Genomic DNA, 20740 nt, shown 5'->3' on the forward strand with positions numbered 1-20740 from the left:
ATATTGGGCTCATAATCGGCTTTAAAATTGCCTTTAAGTGAATCTACTTTTTTATATGGCATTAATTTAAAATGTAAATTTATAAACTTCGTCGAAAGTGCTACTTCTTCGAAACGCACTGTATTAATTGATAAGCACCGGAAAGCGCTGGTAACGGTAGCCTAATCACAATCCCATTTGATTGACATTGTTTTTATTCAACATCGATGTCCACATTAAGCCGCATTATGTTTATATTTTTACTCATTTATTTCTCATAGACGTAGACCTTTGCTTAATCACTACAATTTAGAACAAATAATTTGCAAAAAAAAAGATTTATATGCATACATATATATATATATATAGGTAAATGTGAGGAGGGATATCTGTACAATTAGACTTAGACATAAACGTATAGCTAACTGACTAGAATTACAATCCAAATTTTCAATGTGCTCAAAAGCTTAACTACAAGGTATTACAATTTCGAATTCACTTCAATTCTTCACTTCTTTGGTTGTTAATCTCTTGTTTCTTGGCCATAATAAATATTTACATATACAAATACTGTTGCTCTAAATAATTAATTAGGATATTAATTAGGCTCTAGTCCAGGGTGATGTGAGGATTTGTGTAGGTGAAGCCGTGGAACTGCTTCTGATCCATTGAAGCCAATATCTCCTTATCGATGGGGGTTAGGCGCACCCTTTCCCTGGTGAAGACCCGATCGAAGTACTGGGTATCCAGGGGGTGTTTCTTTCGGGGGAATGAAACAAGCAAAATAAATTAATAAAATGATTAATTAAGCATTAACTCCATTGACTACTCACCACTTGGGGCTTGAAGGGCGGCTCGATTTGCCGCTTTTCCAGCAAAGCCCAGTCGATCGGGCGGAAGAATATATGATCGGCTATATCACCAGCTGGGCTGTACTGCGAACCAATACGCTTTGTGTAGTCCTTCTCCAGCAACTGAATGGTATTGGAATGAAGTGTTGTGGTTCAAAATTGATTTGTTTAGCTCACCCCCTTGAGAATCCCGGTGGCCTCGGCGGATATGTAAACTGGAAACCATGGAATTTCATTGCAGATGGACCAGAAGAGCTCATCTTCATCGCAGCCACTGAATGGCGACTGACCAATCAGCATTTCGTACAGCAGCACACCAAAGGACCACCAATCCACATTCTGATTGTACTTTTCACCCTGCAATTTAAAGGTAAGTGTTAAACAATACTACTTTAGGATCATTTGAGTCGATTAAAGTATCTACGGTAGTTAATATTCATTTTCCAATGTGCAGTACATTAGAACTACTACGTGTTGGTAGCATAGAAGTACCTTAATGATTTCGGGCGCCATATAATCGGGTGTGCCGCAAAAGCTATCTGCCGTCTTGTCCAAATAGATTTGCAATTTGCACATGCCAAAGTCGGCAATTCGAACATGTCCCTCGTAGTCCAGCAGGACATTATCCAGTTTGAGATCCCTGAAAAGGGCAAACAAATGTATAAAGTATAAAATATAGTTAGTTTAAAGTAATACGAACAAGCTCACCTATAGATAATGCCCTTTTTGTGCAGGAATTTGAGGCCCGAGATGATTTCCGCGCCATAGAATCTGGCCCGCTCCTCGGAAAAGCGCCCGCTCTCCTGGATGTGGAACATGAGATCGCCGCCATTCAGGTACTCCATCACAAAGAACAAGTGGCTCTGCGTTAGGATATAGAAAAAATATAGCGAGCGATTTTACACACTATACTACATACTATACTTCGAGAACAGGCGAGAACCAATAATATAGCGAGAGATTGAGATTGAGATACAGATTCAGATTGAGATTGAGAGATCGTCCCCCAAAGTCATAAATAATTAAAATACCTTCTAATCGGTGTCAATGCAAGACGTTGCAGTTGCAGATGCAGATGCAGATTTTCGGATTGCGAGAAACACACAAAAAAAAAACCAGACCAAACAAAACAAATACAATAAAATAAAAGCGTACGGACAGGCACCCTGATCTACATGATGTCCGATCGACGTCGTGTGCCCCAATCGATGGCCAGACCCCAGTGGTCCAATAATAGAACGTTTTACCTTTCCTCTGGCTATAAATAGCCGGCCGACCGATTGTTCTATATGATAAATATCGATCAAGAGTGCAGACACACCTTCGACTGGTGACCCCCACCTGAGCACTGCCTCTAATTGAAAGCAAAAAAGCAAAAGGATGCAAGGTGCGCATGAAACACCTTCGTCTGAATATTTTCAGCTGGATAATATCAGCCCAAATGCCACATTTCGACTTTAACTGATGGAGATAGTTTTCCATAGCATTTTACAACATATTTGTAACTAAAACTAGAATTTTATCCAAGGGTCATTGACCTACGGTTTTTCTAATAGTTGCTTAACTTAACTCTCAGGTTTTAAGCTTCAGTCGTATGTTTAAGGTCTATATTCCTCATTATACCTTTATTTTATTTGTATTTGTTCTGTATTATCTTCAACTCACCTCCGTTTGGAAGGTGCAAAACAGATGGCACAGGTAGGGATGTTTGGTACCCAGGGCCAGGACCTTGCGTTCGATGAGCGTGGAGTCCACGTCGTCGTCCTCCAGGACGACGTCCTTTTTCAGGCACTTGATGGCATAGTAGTATGTGGTGTCACGCAGCTCAGCCAGCAGAACCTATTTCAACCGAAAATTCGAAATTAAACGATAAAATGCAGGAAAATCCCTCGTAATACTCACCTTGCCGAAACTTCCCTTGCCGAGAACGGCCAGAAAGTGGAAATCATCTACCGAATAATTCTTAAATCTAGGTATTACTGTTGCTGGCGCAGTGAAACGTCCGGATTTTTGGAATTGTGAATATGTATATGATGTTTCTGTGCGATCGAGACAGCAAGATTTGTATAGTTGCAGAGAGAGAGAGGAATAAAAGTTAAAGTTAGTTAAAATCTTAAAAGTATTAAATATTACAAAGAGCACAAGTAGATAATGTTCGTTCATGAGTTATACCGATGGTCACTTGAATTGGGTCTACTTAGTTGGGACTTATATCATATTTAATCGGCATACCATCGTGTTCCTCGCTGGCCTCGATTTTATAGGCTGGATTCAGACTGGGCGGAGTGCTGGGTGAGTCACGGGCTTCTCGGGCTCCTAATTATTCGAGAATATTAGATCTCTAGATCTCTATTGAGGTCTTTATTTCTGGGCCTGATTTTGCTAACAGATTTACATCTAAAATAGGTGTATTTTGCTTGATTAACTTGGAATACGCGCAATGGAATCACTGCACTATTTATACACTCTTTAAATTTAGTTTTTATATGCACTGTGAATTTGTATATATTTATTTTTGTTCAAGACTTGAACTTATGCATATGTTTTTTTATTTCAAGACTTGAATTTATGCATATGTTTTTTTTATTTCAAGACTTGAATTTATGCATAGGTTTTTTTATTTCAAGACTTTTTTTTTGAAGTGTTTCAAAGACTGTTCTTATAAGAAATGCATATGCAGCAGACATCCCCAGAATAATTATTTCCCAGCTTCCAGGCGCTCTATAAACACACCATAAATTCTGTTCTGAGCAAAATCGGACCCATAAATTCGAGGCACAAAATATGAATATGGCTTGGCCTCCATATTTCCCATTCCGACTGTGATTTGTGCATTTTGTCTGGTTTTTACCTCGCTTCACGTGGTTGAGTGCCTCAACGATGAGTTTCTGATTGACACCGCATAAATTGGCCGTGAGCCGCTCGCATTTCTTGTGACAATTCACGTCACATTCTGGTTCGCGTGTTTCGATTCGATTTTTAAATTTCGACGTGGACGTGGACGTGGATGTGGATGGGGCCCACGCAGAACATCGCATTGGAGGGGAATTAATTGCAAACAAATTATTAATACATTTTCGTTGCGGCGAACTGGGCGGGTTACCCAATCTACTGTTGCGATTTATTGGCTGCACGCTTTTTGGACTCGAGCAAAATGTTTTCAAATAGAAAATGTACTGGCCTAGACGATAATAGTCCAAGTTGGCCATGTGCATGCCCAAAAATAAGTTAAGAATGCCTAAATTGTCTTCATTCAATAAGTGCATGTACAAAACATGTATTTTATAATTATTATAATAAGGAATAGCAATTTAGTTAGCTAAAACACATTGTGATAACTAGCAAACCCATATTAAATGATTTAATTAAATGATTTCTTCAGATTTAAAAATGCTAGAAACCAGAATATGTGAAAGTATAACTATCTGATGGTTGGTTTCCAACTTATCGAAGGCCACAGATATTTCGAACATGAGTTATGGAATTACTAACAACAGTGCTCCCAGTTTCAAGCAAATTTTCCCATAAACATATGGGATTATTGTTCCCAGTGCATTCCAATCGGTTTAAAGACATGAATTTCCGATGATTATTTTGGGTGGGAGGTTCTGCTCGCATAAGCAATGCGAATCCGCAATTGTTTCCGCCCGCTTTGATTGAATTTCCAACAAATTGAGGCGTACAGCCGGATATCACGTATACGCAGTGTGGCAACGGAACAAAACACAAATGATTTTTCGCGCTCTGCCAGCGAATTTATATAATCCGTGAATTGACTGTTTGGCCCATAACTGCGTTGTTTTGTTTCGCATGGTTAGAACAACTGCAGGAGATGTCTAAATCCACATACACGTAGTATCTGTGCAGATATATCTGAATTTATGTACACAAAAGCTTTCTCTTTGACGCTCAGACAGACACGACGATGACCTAAACAATTTGTTTTCATTTGTTGTTTTGGCTAAAAGTAAAATGCCAACTTGTAGATTCCTTCTCTTTTCTGCTTTCTGATTTCTGCTTTCTGCGGCTTCTGCCAGCGGATCTCTAGCAAATTCTCGCACAAACATCAAGGAAACGCCACCACGGAACAGTAAGCAACGATAAAATTCTCGGCGAAAAATTACATAAAACACGAATCGAGCGATAGAAATAGGAAGTCGATTCCCCAAATTCACTATCGCACAACATGAGTAACAATGCTAATAAATAAAGCCGTAAACAAAATAGGGGCATTAAAATCCGCTCTTTTGAAAGTGTTTCTTTTTTGCAGCAATAAAACCACAGGCACACTGAAGGAAGAAATCGGTACAGAATATTCTCAACTTATGAGTTTGCAAAAAGATATGAGCACTCAGCACACAAATAAAAATCCACGCACTAAAACTATATTTTACAACAAATTAGGAACTTAATACAGAGGCCATAACAAAAGGAAACAACTTCTTCAGAAGTTAAATCACAGTGAATACTAAGAAAAGGCTGAACTACCATACTATGCATAGTAATTTAAACAGAAAACAGAAGAAAAGAGGTTCGGGTTTGGAGAAAATCTGTAGTAATAATAAAAACATAAACATAAATAATGAGGCAGTTTATTACTTGAAGTAATCCCATGTTCCGCACATTCTTTCGTTAAAAAATGCCATAAAAGACGTATCTATAAGCTCTGGTAACCCAGAAAAAAGTGTCCCAGAAAAGAGGAAAAATGCCGCATATTCACCATCGCCCGATAACTTACAATTTTTTCTCCAGCTGCAGGTCGTTGAACCCGTCGCATTTTCCGCAGAATATACTTTTGAGAACTGGCACTTGCTAGTTAACACTTTGGGATCAGATGCACTACTATGCCGTCGACTAGACGGGAATACATATTTATATAGATGGGGCATCTTTTCCCCGGATGATATACTAGCTGTGGATCGTTATGACTTTGTTTATTTCTTTGTTTCTCTACTTTGCCCAGAAATCCTCATATATCTTATATCTATAGGTCGCTGTTTTGTGGTTCTTGTTCTTGTTGTGAGAACGAAGGCATTCCGAAATGCCTGGGATAGTCGAAAGTAAGTCGAAAGCTCTTTTGATCCGGACACGTGCCGCGCATTCAAGTGACCAGCGGGGAAATGGGGGACGGGGTGAGAATTGATGTACACTGGCAAAAAACTGCGAGCTAGCTATGCTCAACTACATTTTTGATCAATTAATAAATTAAACATATTTAAGTGAAAGACATTTTTTAGCACTTCACTATAGATGGTCATCATAAAAATTTTTTGTACGTACTGTTGTGGAATATTAATTAATTTAAAATTATAATTGGAAAAGCAAGCTAATGCAAAAATATTTGATAATGGCAACTAGTCTTATTGGTATTAAAATGTTTATAATTGATAACACAGCGCGCTCGTAGTTTTTCCCAGTGTATTGACTGATTTGCCCGCTGTCTTTTCAAGATGAATTTTGCAGGGTATCGATAGAGTCGGCCAACGCCAGCCTTACCTAGCATCTTCTTGGGACTGGAGGGCGCGGTGCCGCCTTCGAATCCGGAATCGTTGCTGCAGGTGCTCATCCGGATGATGGACGGCGAGCTGGATGTGGAGGCCCCACCACCACCACCACCACCACTGGGAACACTGAGTGTTCCGGCATTCGAGCCGCTGGAACTGGGCGAATCCAGCACCGTTGCGGCACTGGAGCTACCACCCTTGGTGACCATGGCCACCGCATCGAGATCCTCGGAACTGGCGCTGCTGCTGGTGGAGCTGCACTCCTCGCCGCCGCTCTCATCATCGCTGTCCTCGTCCAAGGAGCCGCCGCTGCCCTCCTCGCTGCCGCTCTCATCGTCCGTATTCTCATCCGAGTAGACGATCTTCTCGCGCTTCCACAGCGGACGCGGCGTGGCCACCAGTGGGTACCTGGGCGCCTCCTCCTTCACATAACACTTGTTCGTCGTATCGATCTTGATCTTCTTGTGCGGATCAAAGCGTTTCGCCTCGCCGCCGGCTGCTTTCGCCTTTTGCTTCTTTTTCTCCTTGCGCAGTTTCTTTTTCATGCTGGCGCTTAAGTTCGCACAACCGTCAACACTGGAATAATCGTCAGAACTGCTGCCGCTCCCGTCGTCGTCGTCGTCGTCGCTGCTGTCGTCTTCTTGGCTATTTTCCGCCGACGAGGGTATATAGTCGTCTAGCTCGGCATCAACGTCTCGCAGACACTGTGCCAAATTCGATACTGTTGCAAACTTTGATAAATTATTGCCGCCGCCTTCGCCGCAGCTGTTGCTGCTGCTGAGCGAGGTAGTCGCATCAGCAGAGGCAGCAGCAGCAGCAGCATCAGCAGCAGCAGCAGCAACAGCAGCAACATTAACAGCAGCAACACCAGTTGTTATTGTTGTGGGCGTTGTGGTTGCATCGCCAGTTGCCGCCGGCGATGACGCATTTGTGGCCTGTTGCTGCTGCTGCTGCTGCTGCTGCTCATGTTGCTGTTGCAATTGCAGTGCTTGCTGCTTGTTCGGTGATGTTTTGGCCGCCTTTGTGGGGGCCAGCGTTATAAATTGATCGGCATTGATTGGGGTCACATTGCTCTCAGACAAAGCCGTAACAGCTTCTGTTGCTGCTGCGGCTGCTGCTGCTGCTGCTGCTGCTGCTGGCGCTGCAGCTTTCTTTTTGCCAACATTTGTTTTGCCGGCACTTTTTGGCTTTGTCGTATTCGGTGATTGCACCTTTGACTTGCCCGTTGGCTCAGCGGCTTCCGTCAATTTCGTTTTGGTTTCCGTTTGTGGCACCAATGTTGCTGCCGTGTCTATCAGTTGTTGCTGCTGCTGTTGCTGCTGCTGCGGCTGTTGCTGTTGCTGCTGCTGTTGTTCCTTGTCCGTTGTTTTATTTATTTTTATTTCGACTGCGGCTGCGGCTGCCGTTGCCTGTTGTTGTTCAGGTGACTTGGCCGGCTGCCCGCTATTTATTTTTGGCCCTGCTGTTTCGTTCAATTTTGATTTGCCTGTTGCTGTTGTTGGTGTGGTTGGTGTTGTTGGTGTCGTTGGTGTTGCTGTTGTCATGGCTACGGCGTTGCCAGACTGCTTCAGCCCCTTGGGTGATATTGTTTTTCCTGCCCCGGCAACAGTTGTTCCTGCCGCCGTTGTCATGCTGATCTTGGCCATTGTTGTCTTTGGTGCTGCCGGTGTTGACTTGGGCTCATCTGCTGCTGGTTTGGCTTGTGGTGTTTTCTGTGGTGTGGTTGGTGTGTCCACCTTTGTTAGTGGGGATGTTGTTGATGCAGCTGCTTTAGCTTGTGGTGTTGTTGGCGCTACAATCTTGCTTGTTGGTGAACCCTTTGTTGGTGTTTCTACTTTAGCTTGTGGTGTTGTGGCTGCTGTTGCTTTCGTTGGTGTTGGTGCATCTTTTGTTGGTTGTTGTGGTTTCAATTGCAGTGCTGTTGGTGTATCAGGCTTTATTTGTGGTGTAGCTGCTTTTCTTGTTGGTGTTTCCAGCTTCAGTGGCTGCGCTGCGTCTTCAGTTTTTTGTGATATTTCTACTTTAGCTTGCGGCGTTTTTGGTGAGTCCATCGTCGGTGTTGCAGTTGTCGATTTGCTTGTTATTGTTGGCTTAGCGTCTTCTGCCGTTTTTAATTTTGGTAAGTCTGTTTTGGGCATTGTCGGCTTGGCCTTATTGCTATCAGTTGCGCACTTTAATTTCGGTGATTCAGCAGTTGTTGAAGCGTCAATTGATTTAGCCTTTGGTATTGCAGTTGTTGGTGCTTTGCTTGAAGTATCGCTTGTTTCTACTTTCTTAGCCTCGACAGCCGATTTGCCACTTGTGGACACTATGGAGGGTGTGGTCTTCAGCTCGATGAGAATTTCCGATTTGAGTTTGGGAGTTGTTGGTGTCTTTAAATCTGTCTTTGCTTCCTTTGGCCTTGCTGGTGACTTAGGCGATTCCTCCTCCAGGAGCTGCTCCTGCTGCTCTTGTCGCATGTTAAAGACCTTTTTGCGGTTGGTCATGTATAGCGTTTCCCTCGAACCGATTTGCGACCAAAAGTCCTCGCCGCTCTCCGATTTCTGTATGGCCTTCCGAATGGGCTTGGGCGTGGCCACGCCCTCGACCTTGGCCTCGGTTTTAGGTAGCTCCAGTGGTTGCTGTTGCTGTTGTTGCGTTTGTTGCTGCTGTTGTATGGCTGCCTCATCAAAGGTGAAAATCTGCGCCTCACTCACATGCTGCTGTTTGTTTGCCTTCTTTAGTGGCGACGTCTTCGTTGTTTTGGGAGCAGCTTTCATGAAGCCTTCTGGCAAAGAGGAGTCCTCCTGATCCTTGGGCATTGCCTTTTTCTTGGGCAACTTGAAGACCTTGTGTATCTGATGGTGCTCCTCCACAGTCTCCACATTAACGGTGAACTTAGGTTTCGGACTGGGAGTTGGAGTGGAACTCGAACCGGAACCGGAAGCCAACGGTTGTATTAAGAGGGATTCCTCATTCAACTCCAAAACACTGGGCATGTGCTCCACTGGCTGGGCTTGGGGAGCATTCTCCACCTCCACAATGGCGGTGATCTTATGGCGCATCTTCTTACTCTTCTTGGAGCGTCTTTTGGATCTCTCCTTGGGATCTTCATCGTTTGTGGTGGTACTATCGTGACTGGATCTGCGTTCAAGGTGGATCAACTGAAAGCTGCCGGAGTTCGATTTCTGCAGCTTATTCAGTATTTCCTGTTCTTGCTCCTGAATAATGGAGGCCCTGCGTCTGAGTTCTCCGGCATTCAGATCATCATCGATCTTATCGGATGAAATATCCTCGCAAATGTCATGAAATGTTGGACATTGAACCAAGCTCAAGCGGCGAATGGTCTCCTGCATTTCCTCCAGTTCCTGTTCCTGTTTATCAGAGTCCTCCTCCTTTTCGTCATCCATTTCCCTTTTGGCACTGACCTCCATTTCCGGAGTCGAAGTCTTATGAGCACATTGTGGTTGGCTAAGCTCCTGGATTTGGGCTCTATTGAAATTGGCTAGTTCCTCCTTCTCATCTTTTATATAGAATCTCTCGCGAAGCAATTCGCCGGGTGACTTTTTATTGCTGGTTACTGGAAAGGCTGCCAGTTCCTCGGCCAATTTTTGGCGCCAACTCAAACTGGGCTCGGCGGCAGGTGGCAGATCCCGGAATTGATGCTCCTGCACCTGCTCCTTCTTGGGACTCTCGGCACTGCGATCCTTGCTGCGTCTTCGTATGGTGGATAGTCGAACCACAGGACGATTTCTCCTAATGGTTGATCTACGATTGGGTCTGCTTTCGGCACCTGTATCTGGACTTTCCGATGGTGTTTCCTTGGGAGTAGGCTTAACCTGCTCCTCCGCCTGTTCCTTCTGCTCCTTCTGCTCCTTTTGCCTGACCTCCTCTTTGGGCTGCTCCTTTTCCTGCGACTTGGAAGGCACTGCCCTGCGATAGCGCGAGGAACTCACATCGATATCTGCCGTATTGATGGCAATGGGTCTGGCTGGTATGTATCTACTACTGGCAGCCGATGACCCATAACTCGGAGTGGCCACCGAACTGCTGTACTTGGGTGAGTTAATCCTGGTCAGTGGCATCAGGCTGCTATGGCCGCTGTGCCGTCCCGTCTCCGTAATCGTGGTCAGCTTTGGTTGATATCTGGAGCCCAGGCCATGGAGGGAGCTGCTGCCGCCGGAACTGGCACTGGAATAACTGCTCGGCGATCTCGGCGAGGAGGGACTTAGGGGTACCATATAGCTGGCCGGATACGAGCGATTGTAGCTGGACGTATAGCTCGATCCTGGTGAGGATCCGATGCCCAAGTTGATGCCCAAGCCGGAACTATAGTACGGTGAGTACAGCTGGCTGCTGCCGCCACTATAGTAGTAGTTGGTTGAATCCGAGTACAGAGGCATTTTGCAGCAGTCACTCAAACAAACAAACAAAACAAAACAAAAAAAAAAAAAGGAAATCACAATACACGAAGAAAACCTTCGGTTTGAATTTTTGGTTTGCTTATTTTCCGGCGCTTTTCCGCTGCTTTTAGCTTAATTGTTTCCTTCGGTTCGTTAGGCTCTCATATTTTAATCGTAATTACGCTGTATTCGAATGGACACATCAATATCTTTATCTAAATGGCACAGGCATCGCTACTATAGTTTCAAACTAATACAAGCCAATAAGACATCATTTATTACATTAATCATAGACACGCATTTTTTCCAAGTATTTATCTAAATGTATTGGAAAATGAAAGATTTGGCCTAGAGGAACTACTTGGAAACATGCTGTACTTCCTCATTCGGTCGTTTGTCTATAATTAACTAAATAAAACAATTCGATTGCCCATCTGTTCGTTTCCAATTCGATTTCCGGCTAAGCCAATTCGATGTCAATAACTCAATTAAATAGCCATTGCGGCCTTTAACAAGACTAATCCCACATCCAATTGGGCAAGATGATAAATTTAGATTGGGAACGGACAGAGATTCGCCCATAAATTCGGTGGCACTTCAGTTTATTCTTCACAGGTTAACGCTTGCTTGAAACACTCGCATGTATTTTTGGGGCTGTCGTTCATGTATTTGCATATGTATCTTGCCCTCCGACGCTGCCGCAGTTTAATTATACAATTTTTTGATTTTTTTGAGATTTCAAAACGGCTGTCATAACGTGCCAGAATTTGGCAATACCGAAGTCACATTAATTATAGCCTAATTGGCCCAAAAGGTTTCCTTCTGCCAGATCGAACAAAACGCTGCGATCGAAATGAAAGCCAGGCAGCCAACTTTCTTGACGATTTCCGTGTACATTTTCTAGGAAATTAAATACGGGCTGTATGCTGAAGTATTATAATACATGTCTTTAGGGAAACGAAAAGAATAGAATTGGAATATTTTCATTTAAATGAATAATTTCACCGATTTCTAAATGGAAATTTCTAAATGTCTGAGTCAGCCAAACTTCGGTAGAAAATCAAAATGGATATTAAAAAGATTGATGGTCAATTGTATTTATTTGAAAAATGAAAGCTAACCGATTTGTTTATCCGACTCAATAAACAAAGCGTTCCAGGGAAGTTTTATGCTAAAGTGCTAGACTTTTAAATACCGAAAAGAGCCATTCGAAATGGATTTGAAATCGAACTGTCATTGGCTGAAGGTCAGCTGGAATCGATGGCTTTTCAATTATTCCAATGGACTTTTTTCGCTCGATATATAATATGTTTATTATTGGCTTTCGCCTTTAGCCCACATGTGCCATATAGAAATAGATATATAATCCGATGTAGGAGATAAATTTTTTCGCATGACGTAAGCGCTCACGAGTCGTTGTCTGCGATTTTCCTCAGCTATTTTCCACGCATAAATTGCTGACAATTTTTTCGTTGTTGCTTCTATGTTGTACGGTAATATAATTATGATTTTTTTATTAGCCACTTTAAACACAAGGTGTGTGCATTTTTTATTTCGGTATATTCGAATGCTCTTTTGAGCAATAATTAGTTTTTTGTTATGGTTTTTACCGTCAGCGCGACACAGGAAAAAATTCAAAGGAGCTAACTCGACGTGGCGAACGCATTAACGGAAACTACTGAAATGTGAAAGGCAGCGCAGAATATTTTCAATTCCGATTCCTGAACTCACAAGCACACACGCACACACACACACACACATGTCGATGATTTTCACGGGAAAATTCGAAGTCCATCTGTGTGAGAGAGAGGCTAACTTGGCAGCAGTATCTCTGTATCTTGTATCTGTATCTTGTGTTCATCTGCATCTGTATCCGTGTTGAGGCACAGGCCCAGATCATCATCATTTTCCTCTTCTTTCAATTATCTCTACGTGTCTGCCAATTTCGAAATATGCCCCTCAGAATTTTCAACACAACCACACCAAATTTCTAGTGTGCCATAAATTTCACACGAAGGCGAGCGGTTTTTCGAATTTCGAAAAAGCATCAAAAACATTTTTGACGTCTTTCAAAATGCTGTTCCTCGTTTTGGCACATCGAAAGTAAAAGCGAAATCTGCGAAAGAGCGCAGGAGAACTCATATGGGAGATTCTTCGGAAGAATTGAAATTGAGCGAAAAAGAGAGTCCATAAAGTATGCGGAACAATTAACTAAAATAGATATACGAACATAAATCGCACTTGCTTATTACAGGCAAATGGGAACTGGCATTTCAGCATTTTTACGAGATGCACAGTGTCATGTGAACACTCAAAGATGCAAAGATACAAAGATACTTTTACATATTCGAGTACTTAAATCATAGTTAAGGGCATGGACTTTAAGCAGTAAACTTTAGGCAACATCGCAGAAGTAGAACGTGAAAAACTATTGTTCTAACGTGCAAATAAATAGAAGTAATATTAAAAACTAGGAAAAAACGATTTCGTGATAGAAATAGACATGGGCACAAAAAGAGAACAAGCCGTGTGGGATTGCTGTCATAGAATGTGTGACCAATTAATTGTCACTAAAATGTGTATAAGGCATAAATTAGGCGAATTAGGCAAGTGTAATCAAACATCAAAGTGTTCAAGTGTGAAATGGCAGTTTCGACAAATTGAGATGTGAAAAGAAATGTGGGGCATTTAGGGACTGAAAAGTCGGGAGGAGTCTGTGCGAGATCTAGAATACTATTTCAATGTAAAATTATCAAAATATGCAACAAATAACAACAGTTTTCAATACAAGCTGGGTTGAAAATACATTTAAGGGCATGAAATCAATAAAATAAGGAAACAATTAAGGTTTGTGGATGAATGCCCAAAAAACCTTCTTTTTATTGAAATTTGCAGCCCCTAATGACTTTGTATCTTATTTATTGAGTATCCGATGATGGCCAACATCGTTGTACACTTTCGGCGGCTAAGATCCTTTTGGGCAATCATCAATCTGCCTGTTGGTAGCACCTGCTATCGAGATGTTTGGCTAAATTTGTCCAACCACCGCAACCCCCGCAAATAGAAAGCGAGGAAATCGAAAACAAATGCCAGAAATGCCGCACGTAGGATGTATCTCACATGAGAAGTACTATCCGTAGCACTCGGAATCGTACATGCGATGCGATGCGATGCTAATGGTGACGCTTTTCGGTTCCGCAAAGTACATTTATAGATCCCCGAGCAAGAGGAAGAGGCGGTTGGAAAGCGCCAAACAACTAGAAATAGAACTGCAACATGCTCTTCTTTCTTATTTGTGCTTTTTGTTTTAATTTTCCTCTGACTTTTCTCTCAGCACTTAATCTTTGCGATTTATAGTGAAACGCGGGGAGATCGCCAGAGTATATATACATATATTTTTTTTTGTGCGATATTTTTGCACTGCATTCCTGTCCCGTCAGTTGCAAAAGTGCATATCCATGGGCGTACTCTATCACTTAAAAAAACATATTTGCTTTCACATCTAGTTAATGGGTTATTAAGTTTTTAATACCTCTTAAAACGAAACCACTTAGAACATTACTTTTAATTGTTTTTAAATGCTTCTGTTTGTATTTTGAAATTTGCGCTAAGCACGTTCTAAATGCTTAACTAAGTGCATTTCAAGTGCCTTTCAGCCATTTATTTAAAATATATGAGGCTTTAAAATTATTGTATGAAATGAACTAATGAAATCGAAAGGAAATGCTATGTACCATCGAAATATGTACTCTATGATATAGGCGTGTGATTAAAATATAATTTTGTGGCGAAAAATGATTTGCCATGGAAAGTAATAAGTATCCGGCCAGTCGAATATCGCAGAATATTTTCCCGTCTTGTTCGATACGCCATGTTTTCCCCTTTTTCGCATGTCTTGTGTTGGCAAAGTCGCAATAAATTGATTTCTAATGCAGTCTGGCTATCTGTCTAACCATCTATTATATATACCGATTTCAGCTTAATCTGGCTTTCGCATTATTTCCGCTTTGATCGCACACACATCGAGTGAAAGTATTTTTCCTTTGTTCGCCGAACAAAAAGAGCAAATGCATTGCACAATTTCATGCACCTGCATAATGAATGGCCCTCGTTTCGTTTTGCAAAATTACGACACGATTGGAGACACCATTGCATATATTCGAAGTGGGCTTGTTTTTCATTGCACTTGCAGCAGCAGAAATTTTATAAATGTACAATGCGTATTACTCATACGCAGTGTTGGCATAAAAAAACGGCTCGTAAAAGTTGAATGCAATGATTTCCTTTTCATTTTCGCACGCAAATATTCTGTTTGTGATAATTTCAAGAATTTTTCGGGAAACGTTAAATGGGTCGCCTTTATACATTATCATAGGAGAAGTTCTTCTTCCTTGGAAACTTCTATAACATTTTAACTTCAAAAGTTCAATGCCTATCTAACTATAGTATATTTTTTGAAGATAAATGTATGTAACTCACTTTTAAGCCTTAAGCCTTTTATGTAAGCTGTAATAAGTCAACTAAATGCTTGCACTAATGTAAATTGTAGATACAACATGGCACATAAATCCTTAGGCCTCAAGAATGTACCATTATATACCTTCCTGATACCCATTATTTTAGCCGACCGTTACATTTTGTGGTTGGGAATAAGCCCGAAATTCTGGGGTTGTTATGACCACTAAAGAATCGGCGAAGCTTTGCATAAAAGCTTCGCGGTTTACCTCTGGCACAGATGGTGCCACCTGCCAAAAGCTCGAGCCCATGTGGCCAATGAAAATCGCAACAGGATTGAGTTAACAACGTATTTTCTCCAAGAAAATAGCACATTCAAATGTGAACTTCATTTGCTATTAAGCATCCAAGACTTACCTTCGCACTTGAGGCCCTGAATGAAAAATCCACCCATCAAAGATCCGCAATGGTCACAAAAGGTCGGTGACATAAAAGTGTGTGGCTTAAACCGATGTGGCATATCGATCTTGAAGCGTTCGCGTAGTAACTAAACAGATACAAATTATTTAACGCAGTTTATAAATAAACAATATAAAATGCAACCTACAATTGTACTGGCTGAGGTGAAAACGGAACCGGAACATTTACCCAGGAGTTTATCATGGCACTTTTTGTGCACCACCGTTTGGCAGACTGAAAATGTTGGCAATGCATTAATGTTTCGAGTTTTTGAGGTCAATATACTTACTTATGCACTGGTAGCCCTGTTTGCCAAATCCCCAGAGAAACAAATTGCAGAAGGCACAAAAGGTGGGCTGGCGAAAGAATTTTGCCACAAAACGATGGCCATTGATGTCGTGGGTTCTGTGACAAATAAAGGAAAATTAATAATAATTAGGATACTATTGATATACATTTCAGATTCAATTGATTGGAAATTGATCAAGTAAACTGCCATCCAGTCAAACTGCATCGTTTTTGACCAAACTCACTTCTGATGCTTGATGGCCCCGCGACGATTGGTTATGCTCCTCGGTCGAGTCCTCCTGTCCACGTAGACGCCACTGCCGGTGGCGCCACCGCCATTGAGCCCACCACTGCCAGTGCCACCAGCACTGCTCTCCCGATCCCGATCCCGATGGTAGGCCTCCTCCTTGGAGTGCTGGCGTGGCAGCTCAAAGGAATGCTTTCCATAGTGATCCCTGTCCCGATACTGATCCCTTCGGGCGCCGGAGGCTCCGCTGGCGCCACTCAGGCCACTGCCTGCCCCACTACTGCTGGTGGAGCTCTGTTTGTAGCGTGTCTGGGAAAATAAATATTTAAATCATTAGTTATAATAATAGGTATCAAGCGAGGCATCACATAATAATAGCGCTGTAATAACCGCTACGAACGGCAAGCCTTACTGTTAGCTATTGCTCTATAGCATTTCAATTGCAGTTTATAATTATACAAAAAACATTGAATATATGAAAGTCCAGTGAACACTTTTCCTCCAGTTGCCAGAGTTGTGCCGTTTTATGGCCAAATGCCGAGCATGTATTTAATACCAAAGGCACTCCTGCTTTCAGGTCTATAGCGGAAAAACACTTGTCTATGTTTACACATAACTTTTATTCTACTTAACAATTTAAGTTAAACAAAAATGTAGCTAAACATTTTTGAATGGTCCTAATGTGTAAATAAATACACATTAATTGTTAAGTATCCAGTAATGACTGGTAAAGCAAGTTCAGTTCAGTTTTGTTTTTCTATCTTAAGGAATCTCAAGGAATGTGTTGTTGCTGGACATCAGAGAATAATTGCATTAGATTAAATCGTTTACAAGTGCATTGCCTAGCATTACTTAAGTGAAAAACACTTGTCTATGTTTACACATAACTTTTATTCTATTAAATTGTTAAACAAAAATGTAGCTAAACATTGTTGAATGGTCCTAATGTGTAAATAAATACACAAATTATCCAGTAATGACTGGTAAAGCAAGTTCAGTTCAGTTTTGTTTTCCTGTCTTAAGGAATTTCAAGGAATGTGTTGTGGCTGGACATCAGAAAATAATTGCATTAGATTAAATCGTTTACAAGTGCATTGCCTAGCATTACTTAAGTGCAATTCATGTTGATAGTCACCTCATGCCGGGATGATCCTCCCGAGCTCCGAGGTCGCTGGCTGCTCGAGTTGGTGGTCTTCTGTTTGCGCACCTGGGCACGTGTGAACATCATCTTGTGATCTCCCGGTATCCGAATCCCCGAATCCAAATCCCATCCACATTCGATATGATCCCCCTGCTTTTTGGGCGCGTTCAGGTGGAGTGTTCTGGTTTGTGTTTCGCTTGCGGCTTTATGGCGCGTACAAGGCGTTTTCTTTTATATTTATATTAAACAAACAGCTAGCATTTTCAGTCAGCTGTATGTGGTATCCTGCTTTCGGTGCACTGGCATTTTTGCCGCGACTGTGTTGGCCGGGTTTAAAGCCTCGTTGATGGATATCTGAAAGCCAACAAGAGCAGGGGAATATCAAAGGAATGCTTAATTATATGGTATACAATCGGTTGTTGCTACAACAGGCAGTTTTTGTTGGGGATCGTGCCTTGCTTGATATTATATCGTGGCCTCCAGCCCCCTCATTCCCCCCTCCACCCATTTAATAGCACTTTTAATCCCCCTTCGCCCCTTGGAAATTGTCACGTATGCGAAATGACTTTGAAAAGTGGAGGAGGGCGAGGAAACATCAAAAACTATTTGCCCCTATTAATTACACGGTGAGAAATCGGCGGAGAATCACATTAAATTTGGTTTGATCCATTCAGTTTATTATTTAATGTAATGAAGTATTTGGAAATTTGAACTAATTATATATTATTCACATTCAGTTTTTTTAAGGCTTCAATAATTTTCAATAACCTTAAAAATCTAGTTTTAATTGGTTGCTCAACTGAATTTATTTGGTTCAGGGCAACTCAATCTTTTCTGTCGTCGAAGAACATTTCTAGGACTATAAAGTACCCGTTTTATGTTCAAAAACTAAATGTTTTTCTGAGAAGTACTCGGTGGGCTGAAATTGCTTTTGATTCAGCGGAATCAAGTCGGATTAGACATTATTTAAAGTTGACTGGATGTGTTTTGAAATTTTACAGCTCCACACACTCAAGCGAAATTCTTGGAGGGAATCCATTGGCAAACGTTTAATAATATGATTTCTGTTGTTGCTTCGACGCGCCACCAAAAATAAGCGCTTGATTCATTTAGAATTTGTTGTGAATACTTTTAACCGCCCCCGCCACGCCCCCGGCCGCCCTCCATGCCACGTTTGTTGTTAATGTTATTAAAAATAGAAATTAAGTGGCGAATTGTGCGAGATAGCGTGCCAATTGATTGCCGGATATGATAAAAACACAAACAAGATGTGCCAATTGTGAGGCAACCATCGAGCCCCGAAAGTATGGAAGCTATACATTCCGATTCAGGGTTAAGGTTTTAGGCCAATCAAGGCTGAAGCCATTATGGATCCCAGAGATATTCTAATTTGAATCTGAGTGCCCATGTCAATGCCACAGACGAGAAATGAAAAGCAGGGGTTCTGCTGCCTGCATCGCATTACTAATTAATTGGTATTTAACTTTAGTTCACCTGTTACAAAAAAAGTTGATTACTTTCGAGCCCTTGCCAACAAATTTAGGCGAGAGAATTTGAGGTTTATATTCTTGTGGAAGAAATTGCTTTTAAAAGCGGCTTGTTTGGTTAAGAAACAATTATGGCTATCATTTATATGAAATAAAAAACTTTTTTGTTTACTCTTTTTTTGATGCTTGGCAATAGCAAATTAAATTTATTTCGCTTTGGCGCTATTGCTGAAATATATTTCACTGGCTAATATAATTATATACAAATTATGCGCATCTGCTCAAGACATTTTCGTATTTCCTCCGTAGGACAACAAATGTAAAACTTTCCATCAAAGCTTCAAGCAAACACAGATATTTATCTTTCAGCTCCCCAAAATCACTCACCTTTAAACCATATATGTAAACATCGGTGTTAGAATCGTAATGTCCAAACTCACACGATCGATTTCGCTAATGAACTGATTTCACACCGCAGATACATTTTGGATTTTGTTATTTTCGCTGCTAGTTCTTTTTGCTGATTGATTATCGAGTGGGCCATCAGAGATGACAGCAGCTTATATGGGGGAATTATTCTGAATGATCGAAGGATTCCAGCTCTTAGCACGTGTCCAAAATCTATTTGAGGGGTGTAGGCATGAAAACACACACACACATAGGAAAATGTGAACAAATTGGAAAATGGGAGTGTGGGAGTGCGGGAGTGCGGGTGAGGTTGGAAAATAAAGGCGATTTCGAATCTGGACTTTTGGGGGCTACTATAAACACATTCCACATTGGTACACACGATAATAAATATTTCGTAGTGAAATGCTTTTGTTTTAATGCCCCGAAAAACACAGCGCAAATTGACTGTATGATTGTGCGGTTGCCAGAGCGTTCTTTAGCCTTCTCTCTATTCCCCCTATATATAGTATATATATATATAAAGGTGCACATATATAATCTACATATCCGTATATAGTTCTATGTGTGTGTGACGTCATGCCAGGGGGAAAGCCTTTTGGCCAGGTGCACAGGTGTGGAAATTGAACATCAAATCGCTCTCGCTCTCTGCTTTGCACTTTCACCATCACCATCACTTTCACTTAAAAAATAGAAAGAAATTCGTGGCCGATAATTAATTTGCACGCACATTTACTTGGCTGCATCACGCATCCGCCACGTTGCACATTCCATAATTTTGTGTGCGCCGCGACAAACAAACCAAAGGAAAAGTAAATAATTTAACGAAATATTATGTAGTTGTGTACAGTCGAAAAACCACGAAATTCTTAATAAAGCAAAACAAGAACACACCGAAATGGCAACAACGTGGAACAATACAAAAAGCCAGCCGCAGAAAGTAATAATAAATAGATTCGAGTATCTGTCAGATACAAAGATACAACGTCAACGCGGATTCTTCCGCTCTGTTTGAACGCTGCGTTCGCACGGGAGCGCACAGCATCCGTATCTGAAAGTGATATACCCGGAGACTACTATATCTGAGAACGTGCCCGATCTGAATATGTACGAGCATCTGTATGTCGGTAGCCGCGTCTGTGTATCCGCAAATCCCACGTATCCATCGGATCCAGAGAGAAAGCCCAGCGATCGCGGTTTCTTCGGTTCTCAGTTCTGTTTTTGTTTCGGTTTTTGCCTTCATCCTCCATATAGACAATATCTGTTTTGTATATGCAGGCCACCGCCGATCATGTGCTCTTTTAACATTTTCCGTTTTGAATTTTCTTTGGCTAGTTCTTGATCATATGGTAGAGATGGGAGCAGAGAGAGAGAGTCGCTGGCGAAAGCTTCACTGTACCAAGAGAACTTGTTGTGGGCTCACAACAAAGCATAAAAATGAATATAAGGGTAATTCCCTTTGCAGATTTCTGTCCTTTAGGTTTTACAACCCACAAATGCGCAATTGCATTAAACTTAACATTTCTTTTAAAGATTAGA

The 20740-nt window shown here is 41.6% G+C and overlaps 1 protein-coding gene across 4 annotated transcripts; it reads right to left on the minus strand.

The window, feature by feature from the left end:
- Positions 1-230: 230 nt before the first annotated feature.
- On the minus strand, positions 231-20341 carry LOC6551361 (putative protein kinase C delta type homolog). 4 transcript variants are annotated; one of them, XM_026981441.1, is made up of 16 exons: positions 20096-20341; positions 19181-19414; positions 17301-17660; positions 16164-16474; positions 15920-16035; positions 15779-15864; positions 15589-15718; positions 3682-3783; positions 3063-3146; positions 2733-2869; positions 2496-2669; positions 1539-1693; positions 1323-1470; positions 1008-1187; positions 813-953; positions 231-738 (listed from the first exon to the last, which is right to left on the minus strand). In XM_026981441.1, exons 3-16 carry the CDS (start codon positions 17391-17393, stop codon positions 589-591), a joined length of 2007 nt encoding a protein of 668 aa, XP_026837242.1. In that variant the 5' UTR covers positions 17394-17660; positions 19181-19414; positions 20096-20341; the 3' UTR covers positions 231-588. The 4 variants fall into 4 exon arrangements, with proteins under 4 accessions (XP_026837242.1, XP_001978374.1, XP_026837239.1 ...); XM_001978338.3 differs by having other exon boundaries at positions 19932-20341; XM_026981438.1 differs by lacking the exons at positions 3063-3146; positions 3682-3783; positions 15589-15718; ... (4 more) ...; positions 19181-19414; positions 20096-20341 and adding exons at positions 6327-10899; positions 12327-12487 and having other exon boundaries at positions 328-738.
- Positions 20342-20740: the final 399 nt, after the last annotated feature.

This window comes from Drosophila erecta, unplaced genomic scaffold (genome assembly GCF_003286155.1).
Source record: "Drosophila erecta strain 14021-0224.00,06,07 unplaced genomic scaffold, DereRS2 tig00000126-arrow-pilon, whole genome shotgun sequence".
Taxonomy (NCBI): domain Eukaryota; kingdom Metazoa; phylum Arthropoda; class Insecta; order Diptera; family Drosophilidae; genus Drosophila; species Drosophila erecta.

Bases quoted from the DNA above. Each gene is read 5' to 3' on its own strand.
- LOC6551361 (XM_026981438.1), bottom strand. From the start codon at position 10,716: ATGCCTCTGTACTCGGATTCAACCAACTACTACTATAGTGGCGGCAGC. The intron at 2,870-6,326 runs GTAAGGCTGGCG...TCGATCGCACAG, and splicing joins CAGTCCCAAGAAGATGCTAG to AAACATCATATACATATTCA. The intron at 2,670-2,732 runs GTGAGTATTACG...CGGTTGAAATAG, and splicing joins GCAAGGGAAGTTTCGGCAAG to GTTCTGCTGGCTGAGCTGCG.